The sequence below is a fragment of the Pygocentrus nattereri genome, chromosome 3 (genome assembly GCF_015220715.1).
Source record: "Pygocentrus nattereri isolate fPygNat1 chromosome 3, fPygNat1.pri, whole genome shotgun sequence".
Classification (NCBI taxonomy): Eukaryota; Metazoa; Chordata; class Actinopteri; order Characiformes; family Serrasalmidae; genus Pygocentrus; species Pygocentrus nattereri.
Window position 1 is genome coordinate 45,450,967 of NC_051213.1, and position 24,801 is coordinate 45,475,767.

Here is a 24,801-nt window from a genome sequence, read left to right on the forward strand (position 1 = left end):
TGTCAGGGCTGATGTGTGACAGAAGGATAGCAGCAAGAGTGGAAGGGAAGGTTTACAAGACAGCAGTGCGTCCTGCTATGATGTCTGGTTTGGAGACTGTGGCCCTGTCTAAAAGACAGGAGGCTGAGCTGGAGGTGGCGGAGATGAAGATGCTGAGATTTTCGTTGGGAGTGACAAGGATGGACAAGATTAGAAATGAGCAGATCAGAGGGACAGTGAAGGTGGAGCCGTTTGGAGATAAAGCCAGAGAGGCCAGGTTGAGATGGTTTGGACATGTGTTGAGGAGGAATAGTGGATATATTGGGCAAAGAATGTTGGAGATGGAGCTGCCGGGTAGAAGGAGAAGAGGAAGACCTCAGAGAAGGTTTATGGATGTAGTGAAGGTGGACATGGAGATGGTTGGTGTAAAAGTAGAGGAGGCAGTGGATAGGGCAAGATGGAGGCAGATGATCCGCTGTGGTGACCCCTAAAGGGAGCAGCCGAAAGAAGAACATTCTATCTTCTCATTATTTAGTTACTACCTCACTATTTTGAGATACTAAGTCATTTTACTATCTCATTATTTCATTATCGTCTCATTTAGTTGTTATCTCAATATTGCCAGAAGATATTCCACGTTATTCCGAGAAAGCGTCTCAAAATAAAATAGTAATATCTCGAATGAATTTAATAATGAAATAAATAATGGTTTTGGCACTTTTTTTTAAGCGGCTTCCATATGAAACTCATTATCGCCCTTTAATTAGCCCATAAACAGCAGGGGGCAGTGTGACCACACCCCCTTCATATCACGTTTACCAGGGCAACGCGCGTCGCCAGGCAACCGCTCTGCTCGCACTTGCCATCTGCAGGCAGCGCCATGGAGGAAAAGCCGGACATCGGAGCTTTGAGCCCTGAACAACAAGAAAACCTGCGCCAGTTCAAGGTACTGAAGCGGTTTCAGTCAGTGGTGAATATATTCCACACACCACTCGAGCTGAAATCTCCCAAACTTGCTTTCTTATCCGAGAATTTGTGAGGAAACCAGGAGAAGAGCGAGTGTTTACCGTTAAGTCAGCTCCGTCTCATACTGTAAACCAAAACCTAATCCGGTTGTTTTCGGCCTTTGGGGGTCAGAATAAAAACTCCACAAGTAGCTATACTGTAAATCCTGCTGTGTGACCAGCTAACGTGTAGAGAAAGGGAGTTTAAGTTCACCCACGAAGCTGAAGTTGGCTTCCTGTTCGAATTTTCCGTTCCACCTTAAGTAATACCGCAGTTGAATCGCTACGGTTTGAATGAATGCAACGTTAATGCTGCGCTGTTTAAGGTGGAACGGAAAATTTGTGTTTCAGCCACGAGCAATGCAGAGCTCACTATCTGCTGAATCACCTTTCTGTGTACCAGTTCATACAGAAGCCGGATTTAAGGCCAGCGATCGCAACGAATCGGTCTTTTGAACGACTCCTTGAAGTGAATCGGAATCAATCTCACGGCTTTTGTATTGTTAAAGGGGAACTCCCCCCGATTTTTCAAAATTTACATTTATGGCATTTTGTTGATGATCTTGTCCAGAGCGACTTACAACCTGATCATTTTACACAGGTGGGCCAAGGTGGTGTTAGGAGTCTTGCCTAAGGACTCTTATTGGTATAGTGTAGGGTGTTTACCCAGGTGGGGAGTGAACCCCAGTCTACAGTGTTATCCACTACACTAACCCAACCAAATTTCGGTGTAATTGAATGGTGTAGGTGTAGACAAGGTCAGCATGGTTTGGTGTGAAATGCTCTGTTCTAGGGAAACTCACCGAGTAACATTAGGAATTGTTCACAATAATAGTGACAGGAACCAGACGTCTGAAGACAGGAACCAGACGTCTGAAGACAGGAACCAGACATCTGAAGACAGGAACCAGACATCTGAAGAGTTTATTGTCTGTTAAAGCTCCCTCACAGGACGTTATTACATAAAAATTACAAATACAGTGCCTGGTGTCTGAGACATTGATGTAAAAGTTCTGGCAAACTATTTTCCATCTGTAGCAAAGAGATACATACAAGGAAAATAGGCCAAAATAAGGTACCTTGTGATAAATAAGGTTCTTTTGGAGCTTCAGGTGGCAAGATGTTTTCCTGGACAACCACACATGCAAAGATCATCACAAGGCGTCCTTCTTCACATCTTCACCCCGCCCTTTTTTATGTGTCCCTGAATCACCTTTTGGTTCCCATTACGTATTAGTTTAACAAGTCTTGTGGAAACCCTTATTTCCAACCACTCTTAAGATGTATATATTTTTTATCTTCTCCTCCTTTCTGTATCGAGTCATCCTGCCCTCCCCAAGGCCTTAAGTTGGGCACTTTCTTTATTAATTTGCTTCACAGACCAGCTTTTGCCAGTCCTCGTCTAGCCTTCTCATTAAATGCTAGCTTGTTTTCATATTTTTGCTGTGCAGGCAGTGTTTCCCAGTCCTCCCAACTCCAGATGCTTTCTGCCATCTAAAAACCCCTTTAAACAACGCGCTGCCTGTGTCTGGGTTCATTCTGAAGTTCATTCTGTCCCATACATACAAACATTTGGCCTGTTTTCTGCTGTAAAGATCTGTCTGTCTTAGCTATATGACTATAACTTTATTCCAACTATTTTTATACGACTATAACTTATTTTAGTCATTTTAAAGCAGTCGTTTTTTGAAGAAACTCGTACTAAAACTCCACACCATTCACCATCACTGTAAAGAAGTCTGAGTCCGTAAGCTTCTCGTCAGTGAACCATTTCACATCAAACCAGTGGAAAAACTGTTTACCTCCCAGAGACTGAATTATGCAGAAATATTGAAAAGAATTGGTGGAATTCCACTTTAAAAATCAGACCTACCAGGCCTAAATTCAGCGGATCAGCCCAGACATTTTTGGTGTCTGAAGTTTGGCCTCTTTGTGAAGCTACAAGGCTAATGTAGCTAACAAGTAATGGAGGTCTATGTAACCCAAAGTCTCTTCCAACAGACTTATGTCACAGTAGCTTCAGAGCTCCAGTGCAAAACTAAAGAAGCCAGATGTGTCTTGGCTGATTGACATTTGAGGTAAGAGGAACATTATTTCATGGTACACAATTTAAATAAAAATAAAGAAAATGTGGTCATTTTATCTCCAAAAACAAGCTACGTTCATAATAACGAGACGAAGCAGAATGGAAAAGTATTTTATTTATTGTTCAGCTTGACATGTAGAGCTAAAAGTCACGTTTTACTGCGTATAAACGTGTTAAGTAGTTAAACTAATGGTCTTTGAGTAGAGTGCTGTGTCTATTGTCACACACTTGCACAAAAATAAATCAAGACAAAGGGAGTGTATGAAAATGTGAATGTGGGTAGGATTAGACTGAACCTGTGTTTTACTAATCTAACCACATGATCCATCACTAAAATTGCCGTGAGCCGAATGTTTTGAATTGCGAATGACTTTCCTTTGACGTTTCCCCCCGTAGATCAAGACAAGAATGGCGAACGAAATGTATCTGAGGGCTCATCCCGAGGTGGAAATGCTGACCAGCGATTTTCTAAGGTGATTATCGACATAACTTTGGAGAAAATATGACCAAATGTAATGACGGTGGTGCACCAAGTAAAACTCGGTCTGCACTTCAGCAAGTTGTCTTGACCACCTCTACATGCCTAAATGCATTGAGTTGCGGCCGTGTGATTGGCCGATTAGCTATTTGTGTTAACAAGCAACTGAACTAATAAAGTGGCCGGTGAGTGTATAGGACGCATACAAACACCTAATAAATCTCTATGAACTGAAAAACACCTTAAACGTGAAAAGATGGTGCATGAAATCGAATGAATTCATCATTGTAATGCTTTTGCTAAAGTAAGCAGACCTTGTTGATCCAGACTGACCTAATTGATCAGCAAATAACCTAAACCCACTTGCAGTAACACAAACGATTTCTTTGAGAACATTACACAAGCAGAAATTCTGCCCAGCCATTGGAAGCCAATGGAACGTGTAAATTTTCCCTCGGCTTCATGAAGATTATGTACTTCAGTGAATATCTCAGACAAGAAAAAGTTTTGTTCTCTCTGACAGATACGTGAGGTCTAAGAACTGACCTGTTTTTAATCTCCCTTTCTCTCCTTCAGAGATGTGTTTCTTAAAAGACCTACAGACATCCGTCAGTTTGCTGCAGGTGAGTGACTTTGTTTAATACCTCAAAGACACCACTGAAGTGCCTTTTACACAGCAGGCACTTGAAAATGTTTGAATTCCTTGTTGAATGTTTGAGTGAATTTGTGTGCCGATGCTTTAAATCATTTAAAAAATTAATCATTGGAAGAAAATAACTATGTTGTAGATATGTTTTCTTTGGAAAGCGACCAAAAGTGTAAGCATCTCATTGTTTTTGCGCTTTGACACATGTGCAGGTTACTATGGGCACTAATACAGCCCCATACCATTAGAGACTCTTTCATTTGAAACTTTATGCTGGTAACAGTCTGGATGGTTCGGTACATCTATAATGTAGGTTTACCTTGTTCGGTGGCAGCATTGGTGTTGTGCAAAAATGTAGCAGTACATGGAGGTCTGTTTTATTGTTCAGAAACAGCTGAGGAACAATGCCAGGTTTTTGTGTTACATTTAAGCAATAGAACCCAAGATGGAGTGTGTTATCGCAAATAACATCACGGCTGTGATTTGGCCACCGTAGATCATCACAGCCATGATGTTATTCGCAATAACACACTATTGAGTGTTGTATTCCTTTTACAGTTAAATAAATAAAGTAATAAATGAATAAATTTGGCTGTGAACGCAGCATTTAATATGTTCAGTTCTTTCCTTCAAATTATAGATCCTTAACCAGCAGCTTGTTGCTACGTCAGAGTAATGAACTCCGCTCATTCGCTGCACAGCCGGCAGTTCCTTCTCCAGCTCCACTCAGACCAACTGACACTTTGGGAATTTAGTGCAGTCTCATCTTCAGAGTCTGATCAGATCGGCTGTCGGTCAAATGTGATATTAAAAGTGTCCGTTTTCTGTTTGTGGCAAAGTAAGAAGTGAAAACATTCAAATGACTTGAGCGCCTCCTACAGCTGTCAAAGTCGTTGCTTAGCAACGGCGTCTCAGTGGAGCGATACAGCATTTGGGGAAAACGTGTGATGTTATGGTGAAATTACAGCACGGTTAGAACGCCTATCAGCTTGGGTGGCCGGAGCTAACTGCTGTGTAATGGATGATGATGTCTTTGTGAGCGTGTGATGTGGCAACATGGTATTTGTCAGCAAAATAAGTCCACTCTTTCTGGACCTTGCTACTCTCAGTTAGAGTAGTGATTTCAGTATTTAAATACAGACACCTAGATTCAGATAGTTATCTGAGTACTCTAGTACCTGTGCACTTCCCTAAAACTAATACTATGCAACGTTTAATCACAAAAAGACAAAATTTTATCTTTTTCTTACACAACCTGTTTTTAGATTGGGCCATAATCACTAATAGGCACGCTTCAGTTACACCAATGTAGTAGTAATGGGTGAAATTAAGTATGTTTTCATGTTCTTTCTTTTAGATTACTTCAGTGACCCAGACCTACCAGCAAAAATTGGGTTCCGAGTGGAAGAAAACGCTGCAGTGAACATTTGAGGACTTCTTTAAACAGCGGATCGTGTGCTCTGTTGCCATTTGTCTGTAACTAGCCGAACTCCATTCGTCTAATTAGCAATAGCAACATTATGTAATTGGCTTCATTAAGAGTGGAGTCGACAGGGGACACGAGACCGCTTAACTTGTTTGTTCGTTGACTCTATGGGGATGAATTATGAACTGCACTGAACGGAACAAAATGTCTCGTTAAGAGTACAGAGTTATTATTAGTCATGTCTGGTTGCTTGACCTCTTCATGCTGGAGAGTTCCACCAATTTTTCCTGCATAATTCAATGGTTAAGATGTAAACAAATACAAGGTGGTGTGATGCAAAAATCCATTCAAGAAAAACTTGACCTACAGAATGATTCACAGAGGTGGTGATGGGAACCAGACGTCTGAAGAGTTTAATGCCTCTAAATGCTCCCTCACAGAAACTTACATGAAGTGGTCATGAATGATGAGTTCCCTGGTTCCTGTCCCCACCATTCTAAAGAAATCTGAGTCAGTAAGTTTACAATGAACCATTTCAGGCCAAACCACTCAGAATAATTAGTTTACATCTCAGCCACTGAATTTTGCAAAATTTGGAAAGAATTTAAGCAGAAAGGGCAAAGGGCATATATGTTGTAAAAATATTGTTTAAAAATGTTGCAATTAGATTCATAAAGGCAGAAGTGCATTGATGTTTTTGTACAAATGCGTCAACGAAAATATAAATTATACCTGATTTCTTTCTGGGTTCGATTCCCCGGCCGGGCGACCAGGGTCCTCTTTGTGTGGAGTTTGCATGTTCTCCCCGTGTCTGCGTGGGTTTCCTCCGGGTTCTCCGGTTTCCCCCCCACAGTCCAAAGACATGCAGTCAGGCCAATTGGACATGCTACATTCCCCCTAGGTGTGAGTGTGTGAGTGACTGCCCTGGACTGGACTGGCGACCTGTCCAGGGTGTATCCTGCCTTCTGCCCGAAGACTGCTGGGATAGGCTCCAGCACCCCCCGCGACCCTGACGGAGAAGGGGCTTAGAAAATGGATGGATGGATGGATGAATTTCTTTCATCAGCTGTAGTGTATCGTTGCTCATATTAAATATGAAATTTTGATCGTTCATTTATCATCTCGGGCGGCACGGTGGCACGGTGGGTAGTGCTGTTGCCTCACAGCGAGGAGGGCCTGGGTTCGATTCCCCGGCCAGGTGACCGGGGTCCTCTCTGTGTGGAGTTTGCATGTTCTGCCCATATCTGCATGGGGTTCTCTGGTTTCCTCCCACAGTCCAAAGACACGCAGTCAGGTTGATTGGACGTGCTAAAGTTGCCTCTGAGTGTCTGTCTGGCGACCTGTCAAGGGTGTATCCTGCCTTCCGCCTGATGACCGCTGGGATAGGCTCTAGCACCCCCCCGCGACCCGGAGGGAGGAGCGGCTTAGAAAATGGATGGATTGATTTATCATCTCTCAAACATCTTTACACGCCGTAAAGTTGTAATAAACTTTACATGATTATTATGAGGTCAGGCAGATTGTAAACAACCATTAAAGGGGAACTCCACCAGTAAAGGTTTCACATAATTAAATGGTCAAAATGTAAAGAAAGCCATTCAGAGTGGTTTGGTATGAAACGCTCAGTTCTGGAGAAACTTACTGACGTCTGAAGAGCTTAACGCCTCTAAAAGGTCCCACACAGAAAGTTATTAAGCAGAAAGGTAGTTTTGTGATGAGGTTTTGGCCTAAAAAGTCTTGATAATCCAGTTATTTTAATTTATCCATGGCGGAGGGTTACATGTAGGGTGTTATAAGGCAAAACAGCCCCCAAAGATTTTTTTTTTCTATTTTATAATCATCAACATTGCATATGAAAACTCGTTTAGGTTCACTGGTGATTTTGGATAGTAAATAAAATGGCTAGATTTGTGTTGTTAGCATGTTGGCCCCTGGTCCCTATCACCACCTCTGTAAAGACATCTGAGTCCAAGTTTCTCTGCAACAAAGTATTTCATATCAAACCACTCTGAATGACTCTGTTTACATGGCAATGATGAGATTATGCATAAATATTGAAAAATCCCCTTTTAGGAGTCTTTACTGTTAAGAAATTATAGACAATAGAGACACATTAAATCACCAGCATGTATTTTAGATATAATCCTATAAAACATTAAGCTTATAAAAAGAATATGTTTAGCTCTTTAGTTATTCACACTTCTTTTCCAGCATCTACACCATTATGTGCTTTACATGAAGTGGCTATGGGTTAAATTCTTTTCTTTCAAGGGAAATGTTAGCAGCTGTAGCATGGATCAAAGCTGTTACTCTGAAGATACTATTAGATTTACATCAGTAACTGTTGAGAGGACAATACTTGTCTGCTTAAATGGGATATAAGCCTTGACTAATCTTAATAAGCTCATTTTTTCCCATGAAAATACATATACAAATGATATACATCCTGGCTGCTTTTAATGTCTTTACTTCAACATTCCTTATGGTCCATATTTCCATATTCTTTGGCATAGAATCAGACAGGCTATAAAACAGTAGTATCATGTTATTGGTGTTATTGTTGGTCCACACTGTCGCACTGTAAGTTCGAGCTTTCAGAAATGAATATACAGGCCTAATAGTGTGATCAGAGTCATTCGCTGTGAAGTGGTGTGTTCTAGATAGTTTAGTATGTGTACAAGCTAACCCACAGAAAGGTTTCAGATGAAATGGCTATGAATACACTACCTTAGGCCTTTTTCTATGATAAGCTTTCGGGCTAAAATGTATATTGTTTTTAAACCCGTTCATGGTGGAGGGGTACATGCAGGGTGTTGTGTGGCAAAATAGTCCCCAAAGCAAACGGACCTTTTCTTTCAGATCTATGACTATTTTTTATTTATTTATTTTTTTTAGCCTTTTTGTAAAAGTTTTTGTTTCATATGTAAAGGAACATACTGAGCCGGGCTGGTGACATCCTGTATAAATAAAACTAACGCGTGGCCACGCCTTATTAACGCGTGGGAACGAGATCCTAATACGTGGCCATGACTTAGTAAGGCGTGGGAATGAGATCGCGGCTTACTAAGTCATGGCCACGCATGAGTATCTCGTTCCCATGCTTTACTAAGTCATGGCCACGACTTCATTATCTCATCATGCCTTACTAAGTAGTGGCCAGGCATTATTTTATTTATACAGGATGCCACCAGCAGGGCTCTATGGGAGTTGGTACGTCTTATTAATGCGTGGGAACTGGATCCTAATATGTGGCCACGACTTAGTAAGCCGTGGGAATGAGACGATGAAGTCTTGGGTATTTCCTGGGTCTGATTTAGCGGCACAGCAGATGCAAACAAACCGTAACTAGTCTCACAAGTCCAGACCAGCGCAGAGCGACCCAGTACGGCCCTAAGAACCCTTTGACTCGACAGTGGAAAGCAGCCTAAGTTTCTCTACCCTTTTAGAAAAGATGGTTCTTCAGGGGTCCTTCAGCAAAGAAAATGGTTCTATGCATGGTTAAAGGGTTCTTTGCTTAAAGAAAGCACTCATTAGGTTTATGGAGAATGTGCTGTAGATGGTTCTATGTAGAACCTTTTTGAATAGGGTTCTAAAAAGTACTGAAAAGGGTTCTTCTATTGTTATGATGTCAAGCTTGTAAAAATAGTAGAACCCTTTTGGGTGCATTGTCAACAAGGTTTTATATAGAAACATCTACAACACATTCTCCATCAACCTCAATCAAGAACCCTTTAACCATGCAAAACATTGAGTGTTCGTGGTTCTAAATAGAACCGTTTTCTGTACTAAAGATCCCTTGAAGAGCTATATTTTTAGGAATGTACAGTAAACTATTTCATAAGTATTCTGAATCAAATCGCTTGCAATGACATTGCAACTGACTAATTAGGTCAGTTGAGCGGTTAATTGACTCTTTCCCGGCTCACTGAAGGGTGAATTATTATAGGCTATGTTTGAAATTGGACATAACAAGGCACAGAGGGACTTGGGTCAGTCACTCGAACAGATGTCTAAATGTCTAAATGTGAAATGTATGTATCTAATTTTACTGATTTCTTTCCTTATTTTGAGGGCAGTGCATTAGGCTACTGACCACTTCGCCACAATGCTTACAGTCATGGTTACTTCATTCAAAATTCTGTGGTTCCTTGCAAGTTCTTCGTTGAAAATGATGAAAATATCACCCACAGAAGTTACACAAATATGTAGACGCCCACTCTCGTGACTGATGCACCTGAGCAGGTATCCTCCCACTCAATACTGGGAGGGGTAGAGAGGAGACGAGAGGACACGTTCTCACTCCTCTCAGTCTTTATTGGAAACGTGTGTCTACAACATCATACCCTCTGACTCCTCCGAGGAGAACCAACATATTCAGTGAGTAATATTTCTGTTGTATAATATGCTATATTATAAAATGCTTTCAATTTACTTGCTGAAAATGTGTATCATTCCTTACCGAAAATAATATTAAAAATAACAAAATGATGCCAAAAGGAATTAAAGTGGAAGACAACACTGTTTTGATGTAACACTATATTAATGTGCTCAGTATTCAATATTCATGTAAAAATGACGTGCACATTTGACTACATCACATTTTGTAGTGCACCATTTGTTTCCTACACTCTCAGAAAGTATGGGGCTACCTAGTACCAAAGGTTCTTTGTCTTGGAATGATAATGGAACCCTTTTTGTTGCTATCTAGACCATTTTTTATTGAAATAAAGATGTTTTCAAGACAAATCTTCTAATATTGGAGTCGTATTTTTTCTTTTTTAATAATCTGAAAAGTTTCAAAGTCAGATTTCTTGCCGTACACTAAGTAGATCATCTGCCCAGTTTCCAATACAGTCAATCTAGCATGGAAAATGATTCAATTTCAGAATAAATAATGGTTCAATAAATGACAATAGTATCAATCTAATGGGAATATTGTGAAAAAATGCCAAAGCAACAATAACCAGTCCAAAAAAAGGTGTGCAATAGATGGTTAGATGTCCTAAAATGAGTTTTAAACCAAAAACTGTGGCCTTTCGGAAGTTGGGCATTTGCTATTTTCATATTTTATGCAGCGTAACTGTTTTATATGAACGCTGGATCTAACTATTTCTCATATTTTACGTGATTGTCTCCATTCATTTAGCAGCTCTTGTAAAATGTGTGCTGGAAGTATTAGCAAAGATGCTAATTTCAGTCTTTCAGTCTTCAGAAATGGGTTAGCATGTTGGGTCTGGAATGAAATAAGGTGATTTATTTCATATTCATGTGGAAAAATTTCATTGACAGTAAAAGCTTATGAATTAATGCAGTGAGTGAATAGCTAGACCAGGCTTCTGAAAGGGTTTCGGTTAGCATGTGTAGGCTAAGTAAAAGTATGGCGGAAAGTAGAAATATTGTGGTTAAAGGCCAATGTAAGTGAACTTTCCACTGTTTAAACTAAAAACACCTCAATATCAGCCAGTTAAGTGCTTCAGTGTTGTATGAATTTCCTCAGTTCTGTGTGAAATCTGTTTTGTTTTGTAGCGCAGGTTATGCTAACCAGCTACGCTCTTCTCAGAACGTGTTGATTTGTACCGCTGTGGTAAAATCTCGTTTGTTGCTGTCATGACAGCAGTTTTGTGCTAAAGCTCAGCTGGAAGGACGGTATTACTGCTCAGAGCAAGGCTTATGGCTTATTCCTTTTTAGCCTGTTAACTTTAAGGGATCAGATGTCAAGGCACTGTTATTGCCCCAATGAATCCCATTGGGATTCTGTTCACACCTGGTTTCCAAAGCAGCCCTCCCAAATCCTCATAGGTGGCAGTCTGGTTGGAGCAGGATGAATAGGTTGTCTCTGAGACTTGGTGGACATGGCTACAGAAACCAGAGCAACAATGGAACATAAACTTTAAGTTCACAAATTGTGAAGGGAGGCCTCAGGACAGGGGGAGGTGGTCAAATACAGCAATGTTTTGCTTTGGACTAAAGTTTAATGATATACTGCCATATACAACCCATTGATACCTACCATGTCATATTGAATTTTATGAATTCAACTAACCGTACAATTAACATCTTTTTATGAAGCCACAGTGGAAATTAACAGCTCAACTGCTGAGAGTTAAAGCGCCTGGATAATACTGGCCAGACCACCAACGCTGGGCATAATTTCATATTTAAATTTTAGTTTTTGGTGTTATTTATTTTGGTGTTTTTGGTGTTATTTAGAGTTCTGTGCAAAAGTCAGAGACCACTCTTTTATTACTTACCTTTCATCCATTCAAAATAACCACTAAATAAATACAAGCTCATTTTCCAGGTCCGTGAAAAGAAGCCGAGTTAAAAAGGAAATTCCACCGACTTTTCAAAAATTCTGCCTAAGTTAGTCTTTAAGACACATACAAAGACATTCGGAGTGGTTTGATGTGAATTGTTCACAGTGGAAGTGATGGGAACCAGACGCCCAAAGTGTTCATGCCTCTTAAAGCTCCCTCATAGATTATTAGTTATTTTTAAGTATTTTAAGTTTTTATTATTAAGTATTTTACATTAAACTGTTACAAATTTGCTGTCCTAATGCCTGAGACATGGTTTTGCTGATAGTTTTGAGGCAATAATATGGCCTAAAATGTAGTTTTCTAAATCTATTAACAGTAAAGAATGACATGCAGGGCACTGTGAGGCAAAATAGTCCCCGAAGGAAACATATTTTGTCAGATTTACCACTATTTTACCATCATTAACATTACATATAAAACATATGTGTCAATCACAAGGCCCGTGGACCAAGTCAGACCCGTGACACAGTCCTATTCAGCCCACAAAATTATTTTAATTCGCTGTTGTTATTATTATTAGTCTGTTTCGCCCTGAGATACACTACAGTTCCCGTCATGCGCTTCAACATAGTGTGCGTTCTGACTCCTAACAACAATCTCTGAGCCAGCAGTTACACAGAAAGAAAAGATGCCTGGTGTTTAGTTCAAGCAAAACAATTTATTTTTATTTAGAATTATGGACAATGGCCCGTTCAGGTCGTGGTAAAATGTCAATCAAAAATGAAAAGAAAACACAGCTGGCCCACAGATTTGCTGAGATGTTTTAATATGGCCCTTTTAGTGGTTGAGCTATAAAAGCTCAGAAGACACGTGTGGGTTTACTAGTAGTTTTAGAATAGTAAATAAAATGCTTATATTTGTGTTGAAGACATGGTGATCCCTGGTTCCTATCACCACCACTGTAAAGAAATTCACGTCAGTACGTTTCTCTACAAGGAGTCATTTCACAGAAAAACACTCGGAATGATTTTGTTTAAATTGCAGCCCCTGGATTATACAGACATTTAGAAAAATTCCCCTTCAACAGAATTTACATGGGTGCCATATATAATATCATTTTTTTCCATTATTTAATGTATCCACTCTTTATCTTATTACAGTTTCTGTTCTTTTCAGAAGACTCACTTTGAATTAGGTTGAGCCTGGTCATGCTCAAGGTAATCGCAGTGAGGAGTGATGTTGAGGCCTAGACTGTGTGTATGGATACATTACCTATATACACACAGACTCTCCACTTCATTAAACCACCTCCTTGTGTCTACACTCTGTCCATCTTATCAGCTCCACTTACTGTATAGCTGCCCTTTGTAGTTCTACAGTTACAGACTGTAGTCCATCTGTTTCTCTGATACTTTGGCCCAATCCCATTTCTTCTTTTTACCCCTACGTCTTGTTTTCGAGCGTCAGCCTAACCCCATGGAACGGAGGTACAAAGGGTAGTGCTTGAAATATGGGACACGAAATGGGACAACCCTCAAATTTAAAAAGAAAAGAAAAGAAAAACATGGCTTCATTCGCAGCTACTAGCGGTGCAGGTCGTCAGTCCATCACAGGGCAGACAGGCAGACACACAATCAATCACACACTCACACCTAGGGACAATGTAGCATGTCCAATTGGCCTGTGTGAGCAAACCCATGTAGACCCGGGGAGAACATGCAAACTCCACACAGCGAGGAGCCCAGTCGCCCGGCCAGGGAATTGAACCCAGTCCCTCCTCGCTGTGAGGCGACGGCGCTACCTGTCACCATCGCGCCACCGTGCCGCCTCGGAAGACGTTGCAGAGCAATGGAATTCTCCTCTCTACAAGTTCTCTGCAGCAGTTACATTCTGGCGCTTCAGACGTCAATACTGCTGGGAGTATTTAAGGTGGAATGGGAAAATTATCTAGCCAGCTAGCTGCCGAGACATTAGCATACTTTTAGCAATTTTTCATGCTTGTTACGAAGAAAATGACCACAATACATTGAAACAACATTAAACTAAGATAATACAAGAGTTACCATAATTTATAATGGAGAAAATTCTCACATTCCTGGATTTGTTTGGTCTCTTGTTCAGCCATCGTGCCAGTTTTTTCTGTTTAACAGTCTGGAGTGAGTCTCTGAAAAACCTCTGTTTGGAGAGTCACGTAGCCCTAACTCTTCTCCCTACCCCCTTAACCCTAGACGTGACCGCAAAAACGGGGGGCTAAGGGCTAAGTGGTGGGGGCAGAGTGAAATGGGATTGGGCCTTTGTTAGCCCCTATTCACCTCTCTGATCTATTACAATAAAATCTGTAACCTCATATTGCTCCTTTATTGAATCTGCCCTTAGCCAAAGAGGGACATCAAGGCCAATCAGCGATGTCTCTGAAAGGAGCTTTGATTGCCTCCCTTTTGGTTCAGACAGTTACAGGTAAGAATATTAAAGGAACATTCTGCCACTTTTCGTCCTAATCTCTATCAGCTGCTTCACTGATATACTGTTAATTACCGTAAACAGTTACGTCTGTGCATTTTCTGTCCTAAAAAAACCAGAAAACATATCTACCTTAAACATGTTTGTATTAGAAGTCAATGGGCAGTTGCTAAATCTCCTTGATTAAACGACTATGTAACAAAACTAGAACGCTATGATGCCGTAACTCTTAGGACGGCAGAGACTGAGAGCATGGCTTACCAAAGCTGTTCTCATGAAGTTTTATGGAATTTTCAAACACCAGAGTGACGCAGTATAAAAGTAGTTAAAGTTACTGTTGCTTTCCTTAAATTTTAGTTAAAATCTATACATGCTCAGCCAAACGGTTATCCTATCTCTGCAGGAATTAATTATACTGGTTTATAGATTCATTTACCTTTGGCTGACCAATTCATGAAAATTTTCTACAGCAGGGGTATTTCATTCAAATTCAGTAAGGCTCAGTTAGAGAAAAATTCCTCAAGCGAAGGTCCGTAACATCATAACGTCTAACTTGCGTCATGATTCAGTGCCATGTACTGTTTGCTGAAGTAGACTAGGAGGTATATCAGCATCTTATACAGTCAAAAACTGTATATAACTGTATATAAAACTAACCCTATCAGCACGTCATGTGAAATAACTTCCCTCTGACTCACTTTCTTCTCTGACTGCTGTTTCTCGCGTATGGGTCAGGACTCGGACAGCGGTCCGTCTATTAGTGACCTCTGGTCTGCGGATATTCATAAAAGTTTACTTACTGAATTTGGCAATGTCCTTTGACTTCTTTAAGTGTATTTTGAGTTAACAGGTTTTTTGTACAGGGAAACAAATTCAAATTAATATTAAGATTGTTGTTCACGTTGACTGACCATACGCTACAGAGGCTGTAAGATGTTGATTTTAGCAATGTATTACATGTCATCGCCAACAAAACCTTGTTCTCCACAAAGGCAACTTTATAGGAAAAGGAAATTAATGTAACAAGAATTTTTATGAAGTAGGCTAACTTTAGAAGTAAACAGCAACTTTTCTGGTGATCTGATTATCATGAAATTTTAACTCAACCCATATTTTAAATTTAACATAACGTTTAACAAAACAACATAAAACTGGCTTTTTCAAATTATATTACAAAGTAAAAACAACAAAAATGGGTTTTTGCATGACGGCGATATGTAGTTGTATATATTCAAAGGCGATTTGAAGTCCAATACTTTCACTTGTATTGCACAAAAATGTTTTCCTTTCTTTCCAGCAATGTCACAAAACATGAGCTTACCTTCATTGCCGGACTACAACATGACCTTTCCACCTTTGCCCCAAGACTTTAAGGAAATGGCGAAGAAACTGGTAATTGCAGTTACATAAAAGTGAACTTTCTACAACCTGAATTACGAAATAGTTGGGGCAGTTTGTGAATTGCTAATGAAAACAGAAACCAGTGTTTGGTGCATTTTGTTTGATCTGTATGAAACTGAAAACAGTACAAATACACAATATTTAGTTTCCTACTTTACAAACAATGTTTTTCATAAACATACACTTGTTCCAAATTTGGCCCTGTAACATGTACAGAATGTTTCTTGGTGTTGTCATGTGGAAGTAAGCATGGACAAAAGCATAAATGCAGCATATGTTGCTCCAAATTGTGTTCAGCATTAAAGCTGCTTTCACAGATGCAAGTTACCCACTAATACCACCCCCCCCCCCTCCAATCCTAGAATCTGGCTTTTGAACTTTACGCTGGTAACAGTATGGATGTTGCTTTGCTTCTTTGGCCCAGGGAGAACACAGCGTCCATTATTTCTGAAAACATGGCAGACAATACATGATTCCACTGTGCATCAATCTATTTCAGATGAACTCAAGCCCGGAGAAGTCGGCAGTGTTTCTGAACATTGTTCACTTATGTCTTCTGCTGTGCATAGTACTTTCTTAACCTTCATTTGTGGCTTGTTCAAACACAGGTCAAAGTAGATCTATAAATCACTGCTTTCTTTTTTCATTTACTTACTGTCTCAACTTTCTGGAACTGGGTTGTGCATGAGCAATAACTCATGTCCACAAAAATAAATTGAGTAATCATATGATGTATTAGTAAATGTACCTTTTCCTTTTCTACAATCAAAAAACCTTTGGAATTAATTGTGACTGCACTCCAAATTGCCCATTGAAGGCCCAAATAAAAATTCCACCTCTCGGGACTGCAGTACAAGCCTTTTTTAAATACTGGATAGTCAAATTTGCATGTGTCAAATGTAACATGTTCAATAAAGACATGACATCAAGAGGACAATAATATGGCACTCCGTGTATTTAATCTGATCACCTTTTTCCCCACAGATGACCAGGTGCTCCCAGAACGGTAAGTATTGAATACTATGATGTACATTTGATATTTCCATGCAAGTTTGTCTGAATTTGTCGGTATGAAATCGTCTCATATGAGAAGTCACGAACAGGCATACATCTCGAAAGTATTGCCTGAGTTTATGGGCAGGCCTTCTCATGCGATTGATAAGCAAACAAGTCTTTATTTGCTTATTGCGAGCATGACCATGATTCTACGCTCAGTTGAGATATGTTTTATTGTTTATGCAAACATGATTTCCCATTGCTTGCTCATAATTTAAATGTGCAGTCAATTCTCTGTGTTGCTCATAGTTAAGGCTGTACTAGATGGAATAAAAAGTGCTTTGAATATATGCTTTAAAATGTGCTTTAAATGTACCCAAAAACAACAAAATCAGATGTATCTTGTGCCTTGACAGTATGATCTGATTGCACTGTTATAGGTTACTCTCCGCCCAACATGACCGACTACTTTTTGAACAGGTAAAGAGTTACTGAACAGCTAACAAACATCTACAACTGCAATAATGCTTGCCAGCTATTTTTTGAACTGATAGAGTTATTGAACAGCTAATGAGCAGTCATAGCACCTGTAATACTTATTGAACAGGTGGTAATTGAACAGCTAATGAACAGCTACAAAAATATTTCTTAAACAAATATAGTTATTGAACAATACTGATAAACAAGTAGAGTTATTGATCAGCTACAACAATACTTGTTGAACAGAGTTGTTGAACAGCCAAAGAACAGCTAAAGCTACAACAGTTCTTACTGAACAGATAGTTATTGAACGGCTAAAGAACAGCTGCAGCTGCAACACTACTTATTGAAGAGACAGCTGTTGAACAGCTAATAAAAAAAAAACATCATCTAATACTTATTGAAGACGGAGAGTTGGCAAAGACCTAATGAAAAGCCACTACTACAATCATATTTACTGAACAAATAGAGTTATTGAATAGCTAATGAACAGCTACAGCAATAATACTCATCCATGTACTAAACAGGAACAGTTACTGAAAAGCTACTGAACAGCTACAGGTACAATAAATCTTATTGAACAGTTAGTTTGTGAACAGCTAATGAACAGCTACACCAATACTTATTGAACAGTTAGTTCTTGAACAGCTAATGAACAGCTACACCAATACTTATTGAACAGTTAGTTCTTGAACAGCTCATGAACAGCTACACCAATACTTATTGAACAGTTAGTTCTTGAACAGCTAATGAACAGCTACACCAATACTTATTGAACAGTTAGTTCTTGAACAGCTCATGAACAGCTACACCAATACTTATTGAACAGTTAGTTCTTGAACAGCTCATGAACAGCTACACCAATACTTATTGAACAGTTAGTTCTTGAACAGCTAATGAACAGCTACACCAATACTTATTGAACAGTTAGTTCTTGAACAGCTCATGAACAGCTACACCAATACTTATTGAACAGTTAGTTCTTGAACAGCTAATGAACAGCTACACCAATACTTATTGAACAGTTAGTTCTTGAACAGCTCATGAACAGCTACACCAATACTTACTGAACAGACAGTTATGGAACAACGAATGGACAGTTACAGCAGTACTTATTGAACAGATGGAGTTGCTGAACAGCCAAAGAAAAGCTACAACAAAATGTATAAACAGGTAGAGTTGCTGAACAGCTAATGAACAGTTACAGCATTTAATACTGACTGAAGAGGTAGAGTTACTAAACAGCTAATGAAAAGCTACAGCTATAATAATACTCACCCACATACTAAACAGGTACAGTCACTGAAAAGCTAGAATAGGTAGAATAATATTAATTTAAGAGGTAGAGTTACTAAACAGAATCAGAATCAAGCTTTACAGGCCAGGTTTGCTACGCATACAAGGAATTTGCTTTTGGTTACAGGAGCTCACTGTGCACAGTACCAGACAGACGTTCACATGTAGAGAATAAGATAAAATAAATATAAAATATAACTAAATAAAACCTGCATTCCTACCATCACTCACACCCACACACACACACACACACACACACACACACACACACACAGTCATACCTGTAAACCTTACAATGAGTCCAAAGTAAAAGTGCTGAGTGCAGCAGCAGTTAAAGGGTGTATAGTGGCAGAGAAAGGGATCAGTGAGGTGACAGTCAGATAGGTGGGGTAATATGGCAGGTAAGTGGGGTAATATGGCAGGTGAGTGGAGTAACAGTCAGACAGGTGGGGTAATATGGCAGGTGAGTGGAGTAACAGTCAGATAGGTGGGGTAACATGGCAGGTGAGTAAGATGCTAGAACAAACATTGGTTTGAGACGGCAGTTCCAGAGGATGGAGTTGAACTTGACACCATATACCAGTAAATGTAGAAGTGCAGTTTGAAGCTGGAATATTGTTTTGTGTAATATTTTAACTGTTCAAGAGAGCGATGGCTTGTGGGAAGAAGCTCCTTTGTAGCCTGGATGTCCTGATCCTCATCTGGCTGAAGCGCCGGCCTGAGGGAAGGAGCTGGAACAGGTGGTGTCCAGGGTGAGAGGGGTCTGTGGAGATCTCTGCACGCCTCCTAGTTCTAGAGGCATGCAGTTCCAGCAGTGTGGGCAACTCAACCCCAATTGTCCTCTCTGCAGATCTGATGATGCGCTGCAGGCGGTGGAGGTCATGCTTGGTAGCTGAGCTGCCCCACACTGTGATGGACGTGGTGATGACAGACTCTATGATGGCTGTGTAGAACCGCACCATCAGCTCCTGGGGCAGGTTGAACTTCTTCAGCTGACGCAGGAAGTACATCCTCTGTTGGGCTCTCTTGATGATGGAGCTGATGTTGCTGTCCCACTTCAGGTCCCTGCTGATTGTTGTGCCCAGGAACTTGCAGGACTCCACTGCTGCCACAGTTCTGTCCAGGATGGTGAGTGCTGGCAGGGCTGGAGGGCTCTTCCTGAAGTCCACTGTCATCTCCACTGTTTTCGCTGTCTACAGCACCAGGTTATTGTGGCTGCTCCAAAGGACCACCTGATCAACCACCTGTCTGTAAGCAGACTCATCACCATCTCGGATGAGACTGATGTAGTGTCATCTGCATACTTCAAGATTTTGACTGAGGGGTCCGTGGAGGTACAGTCATTCATGTACAGAGAGAAGAGCAATGGCGAGAGGACACAACCCTGTGGAGCACCTGTACTGATGATCTGGGTGTTTGAGGTGAACTTTCCCAACCTCACCTGCTGCTCTCTGCCAGTGAGGAAGTTGGTGATCCACTGGCAGGTGGGGCTTGGCACGCTGAGTTGCAGTAGTTTGTTGTGTAGCTGTCCTGGGGTGATTGTATTAAAGGCTGAGCTGAAGTCCAAGAATAAAATTCTTGCATATGTTCCTGAGTGTTCAAGTTGTTAAATAATAAACTGGAGTCCCATGTTCACGGCGTTGTCCACTGACCTGTTTGCCCGGTATGCAAATTGCAGGGGGTCTAGCAGAGAATCTGTGAAGTTTTTCAGATGGGAGAGCACCAGTCTCTCAAAGGATTGTATGACTACAGAGGTCAAAGCAACGGGTCTATAGTCATTCAATCCTGTGATGGTTGCCTTCTTGGGAACTGGTACTATGGTGGAACATTTGGAGCAGGAATGTACGACGCACAGCTCCAGCGATTTATTAAAGAGTGCTGTAAAGACTGAGCTGGTGAGCTGGTGAGCTGGTCAGCGCAGACCCTCAGACAGGAGGGTGAAACACCATCTGGTCCTGGTGCTTTCCTCATTTTTTGTCTCCTGAAGAGTCAATGCACGTCCTTTTCGCAGATCTTCAGGGCAGGCTCAGTGGATGGCTGAATGACAGGAGGGTGTGAATCTGTGCTGGATGGGTATGTGGAGCTGGGCTTTTCAAACCTTCAGTAAAAGGTGTTAATTGTCAGGGGGTGGGGGGGTGCTTTTGTAGCTGGTGATGTTCTGCAGGCACTTCCAGACGGTTGATGGCTCATTTGTGGACACCATACTACTCAGCCTGTTTGAGTAGCTCTTTTTTGCAGCTCAGATTTCTTTACTGAGTGTGTTCCTAGGCTGATTGTACAAAGCCCGATCTGCTACAGCTACAACAATACAAAGAAACAGAGTTACTAAATAGCTAATGAACAGCTACAATAATAATTACTGGACATGTCGAGTTATTGAACCGCAAATGAACAGCTACAGCAGCACTTTCTGAACAGAGTTATTAAACAGCTAAAGAACAGCTACAACAGTATTTGTTGTGGTAACAGATAGAGCTATTTTAAAGCTACTGAAAAGCTACCATCACAATAATACTCACAGGATAAGTACGGTTATTGAGCAGCTAACGATCGATTACACCTGCAGTAATATTTTTTAAATATAAAGACAGGCTGAACAGTCCAAGAACATGAATGAAGCTATCTTTTCCAAGGATAGATGGCTGAGGGGCCAATAACGTGCCAGAAACAATTAAATGAAGTGCCTATGTGCTTTTTCTCCATATCTCTCCCAGCTCTGCAATGCCTGAGCAGAAAATAGGAAACCCCATCTTTCTTTTTCCTCTACTGCTTTCCTCCCTCCCCCCGCTGCCTGGAAATCGTGCCGTGCTGCAGCCTGACACGTCCAAACCTCCTAAGCAGGACCCAGCAATGGTATTACACATATACTCACATTCACAGATACATTCACCCTCAAATACATATATGTTTTCATAAACATTGCTTTGCTCTATGACTTCCAGACAAAGACATTTTTCTGAGATTTTTTAAAATTCAAACTTTTTTGAAAAAGTTGCAGAAATATCTCTCAAATTCGACTGTTGTGATGCACTGATCAAGACTCTTCTTCCCTGTTTTGTTCTGCTCTTCGGTGACGTCTAATGCTCTGCTTGTAGAACATCACAAGGGACATGTTGAACTGCACGAATCTCCCAGAGATGATTGAGTTCATGAGGAACACTGCGGTTAGTGCTGTCTCACTGGTTTACATGCTGTAGACACATAACACACTTATCTTTTTCTCTTTCTTATCACAGTTGAGATCATCTGTATTCCTGACTGAATTCTCTCTCTCTGTCAGGAGAAAGATCATTGCTTCATGCGAGCGTTTCTTGCTCCACTCTGCTGGGCCACTGCCCTTCAGAACAGCTCACAGCTCAGCCCGGGGCAGCTGGGGAACCTGCTATGGGCAGCCAAACCTTTCTTGGAGGCCGCACCCCCTACCGCACTGAGCCTGCCGTCTAGACTGCAGAGTGCTCAACTAATGGAAATGTGAGTCTCCCCCTAATAAAACTGATCCGTCACCCAAAATGAATGATTGTCCTATATCTTGGTCCAGAATTCTTGACCATTTTCACAAGACCATAAAGCATGTAACTGATGACCTTCAGATTCACCTCACAGCAAGAAGGACCTGGGTTCGATTCCCCGGCCGGGTGACCAGGGTCCTCTCTGTCTGGAGTTTGCATGTTTAAGCTGTGTCTCTGTGAGTTTCCTCCCACAGCCCAATTGGATATGCTAAATTGCCCCCATGTGTGAATGTGTTTGTGACTGCCTATCGTCGCCATCCAAAGAAAACCATGTATCTCTATTTTTGTCCATTTTTATTTTTCTACATCATTTGAACACACCAGCTGTCCTTTTTGTTGTGTGAAAATGTCGTGATGAATGGACCAATAGAAATGCTCTTTTCACTGACCTACATTGAAAGGTAAGCATGTTTTTGCCCTCTCCTGTAAAGTTACTGTTTTGGGGATACTTGTTTTTCTTTGGACCGCGACGATATGTCTGTGTGTCTACCCTGCAATCTTGAGAAGGAACTGATGATCTGAAAGAGACTATGTATTGATCTGTCAGGGCGAAATACAAATAATGATATACCTTCCATGTAAAGCATATGTCTGAGCACTACCTCACCAAACAGGACCCACAGGACATCTGTGGCTAAACAAAACAGCGCAGGAGAGAGGGCTGGGCCTCACCTACTTCCCCAAAGTATTCAGAGATGAGCCAGCAGCCTCTGGGTGTCTATATTATACCTGTCTCCAAACCCAAATGGACTCAGAATTTTGAATAAATAGCCCCATTCAATCATTTTGAACACATTTTTGGCATCTGGGGAAACAGCAGCTACCAGGGACTGAACTTCAGCCATCAACCACATAATATTAATATTAATAATCATATTCACAGAGCTATTGCCTTGAATAGACCCCTCTTTCAAGACTTTAGAAACTATTTTAACATCTGTCTGGATTAAAGAAATTGGATGGTAGCTTCACAGATGCAAGAGTCCTTACCCATTCTATAAGCTCCTCAATGGTTGTCTTTCTTTCTTTCTTTCTTTCTTTCTTTCTTTCTTTCTTTCTTTCTTTCTTTCTTTCTTTAGCGAGATGATGAGCTCTCTCTCTCTCTGAAAAACAGTGGGGAATCATATCTGTCACTTTTTTACTCATTCTTTTGTCATATCTACCTCTTTCTCTTGTTCCTCTTTCTTTATTTCTCAAGGATGAAGCTGTTCAGTGAGATGTTTAGCTCCCTTTCCGAGCAACACAGGGATGAGATTAAGCGGTGGATGAAAGAGAGGGTAACCGAAAATGAACCTCTCTGTCATCCAGTTCAGAACATCTCCAGCACCTTCCCTCCGAATCCGCCAAAGCCGTCTGCAATGACTAAACTTGAACTAGTAACAGACAACCAAGGCCTCCGTAAGTTTCTGTAAACATTTCAGCAGTTAAAGCAGTTAGTGACCATTTTACTGGACCTTAACTTGTTCTACTGCTGCCCCTAAATGCAAAAGGTAGTTTTTTTTCCCCTTGAGCAATATGCACATTCATTTGGTTTATGTTAGAGATAAGCAGAACACTGAGGTTATGACATGGATATTGTAGTTTATCAACTATTGATCTGTTGGTCTATTTTAATAGGGTTTTGTTATCATATCAAGCCGACATAAAATATGAGGTATGTTTTAATTTTTTTTCATTACTATTTATTATATGTATGCAGTTTATCTCACTGCTTTCAGTTTGACTGTTGGCTTCTATCCTCTAGTATAATGACAATAGCAGCAATGTCATAACTGGGCCAGGTGACCCAGCTTCACCATTCGACTTCAAAGACAGTTTGTGTGGTGCCTTCTGGTGGGAAGCTGGCTTACTGATAAAAATGAGACCCGTAAAAGCAGCATTAGACTCGGTTGGCCACCTTATGACGTCTCTCCACCTTAAAGGTCCACTACATAGGCGGACAATTACAACCCATCTGGTGCTGCAGAGATTATCATTCCCCCTCCACCCCATTCATCACTGCTCAGTTTCTGACCACATGAATGTTGTTGTATGTTTTGTGCTGCTGATATGAAATTTCAGCACTGAAGCTTGTAAAGTGACCATACACTATATTTCCTGAAGTATTCACTCACCCATCCAAATCATTGAGTCCAGGTGTTCCAGTAACTTCCATGGCCACAGGTGTATAAAGCCGAGCCCCTAGGCCTGCAGACTGCTTCTACAGACGTTAGTGAAAGAATGGGTCGCTCTCAGGAGCTCAGTGAATTCCAGCGTGGTACCGTGATCGGACGCCACCTGTGGAACAAGTCCAGTCGTGAAATTTCCTCACTTCTAAATATTCCACAGTCAACTGTCAGTGGGATTATAACAAAGTGGAAGCGATTGGGAACGACAGCAACTCAGCCACGAAGTGGTAAACGACAGCGTGTAAAATGACAGAGCGGGGTCGGCAGATGTTGAGGCACATAGTGCGCAGAGGTCACAGACTTTCTGCAGAGTCAATCACTTCAGACCTCCAAACTTCATGTGGCCTTCACATCAGCTCAAGAACAGCATAGAGAGCTTCATGGAATGGGTTTCCATGGCCGAGCAGCTGCATCCAAGCTTTACATCACCAAGCGCAATGCAAAGAATCAAATGCAATGATGTAAAGCGCCGCCACTGGACTCCAGAGCAGTGGAGACGTGTTCTCTGGAGTGACCAATCACGCGTCTCCATCTGGCAATCCGATGGACGAGTCTGGGTTTGCTTGTTGCCAGGAGACGGTACTCATCTGACTGCATTGTGCCAAGTGTAAA

The 24,801-nt window shown here is 41.0% G+C and overlaps 3 protein-coding genes across 3 annotated transcripts in view; all 3 read left to right on the top strand.

The window, feature by feature from the left end:
- Nucleotides 1-795: 795 nt before the first annotated feature.
- On the top strand, nucleotides 796-6,372 carry LOC108432280 (regulatory subunit of type II PKA R-subunit domain containing 1). The gene is made up of 4 exons (XM_017706011.2): nucleotides 796-925; nucleotides 3,466-3,542; nucleotides 4,124-4,170; nucleotides 5,551-6,372. Exons 1-4 carry the CDS (start codon nucleotides 860-862, stop codon nucleotides 5,622-5,624), a joined length of 264 nt encoding a protein of 87 aa, XP_017561500.2. The 5' UTR covers nucleotides 796-859; the 3' UTR covers nucleotides 5,625-6,372.
- Nucleotides 6,373-13,055: 6,683 nt separating this feature from the next.
- Nucleotides 13,056-21,987, top strand: LOC119263095. The gene is made up of 8 exons (XM_037537183.1): nucleotides 13,056-13,096; nucleotides 14,256-14,336; nucleotides 15,637-15,731; nucleotides 16,725-16,746; nucleotides 17,177-17,216; nucleotides 21,227-21,365; nucleotides 21,608-21,676; nucleotides 21,793-21,987. Exons 2-8 carry the CDS (start codon nucleotides 14,285-14,287, stop codon nucleotides 21,985-21,987), a joined length of 612 nt encoding a protein of 203 aa, XP_037393080.1. The 5' UTR covers nucleotides 13,056-13,096; nucleotides 14,256-14,284.
- Nucleotides 21,988-23,303: 1,316 nt separating this feature from the next.
- Nucleotides 23,304-24,801, top strand: part of LOC108432297 (otoancorin) — a 36,994-nt gene continuing 35,496 nt past the window's right edge. Inside the window, exon 1 of the mRNA XM_037537184.1 lies at nucleotides 23,304-23,419. Coding sequence (XP_037393081.1) covers nucleotides 23,380-23,419 — 40 coding nt within the window. The 5' untranslated portion in view covers nucleotides 23,304-23,379. The remainder of the gene's footprint in view (nucleotides 23,420-24,801) is intronic.

Coding starts and splice junctions, on each gene's coding strand:
- LOC108432280 (XM_017706011.2), top strand. CDS start 860: ATGGAGGAAAAGCCGGACATCGGAGCTTTGAGCCCTGAACAACAAGAA. Junction 926..3,465: donor AAAACCTGCGCCAGTTCAAG/GTACTGAAGCGG, acceptor TTCCCCCCGTAG/ATCAAGACAAGAATGGCGAA. Junction 4,171..5,550: donor CATCCGTCAGTTTGCTGCAG/GTGAGTGACTTT, acceptor TCTTTCTTTTAG/ATTACTTCAGTGACCCAGAC.
- LOC119263095 (XM_037537183.1), top strand. CDS start 14,285: ATGTCTCTGAAAGGAGCTTTGATTGCCTCCCTTTTGGTTCAGACAGTT. Junction 15,732..16,724: donor AGGAAATGGCGAAGAAACTG/GTAATTGCAGTT, acceptor TTTTCCCCACAG/ATGACCAGGTGCTCCCAGAA. Junction 21,677..21,792: donor AGTTCATGAGGAACACTGCG/GTTAGTGCTGTC, acceptor TCTCTCTGTCAG/GAGAAAGATCATTGCTTCAT.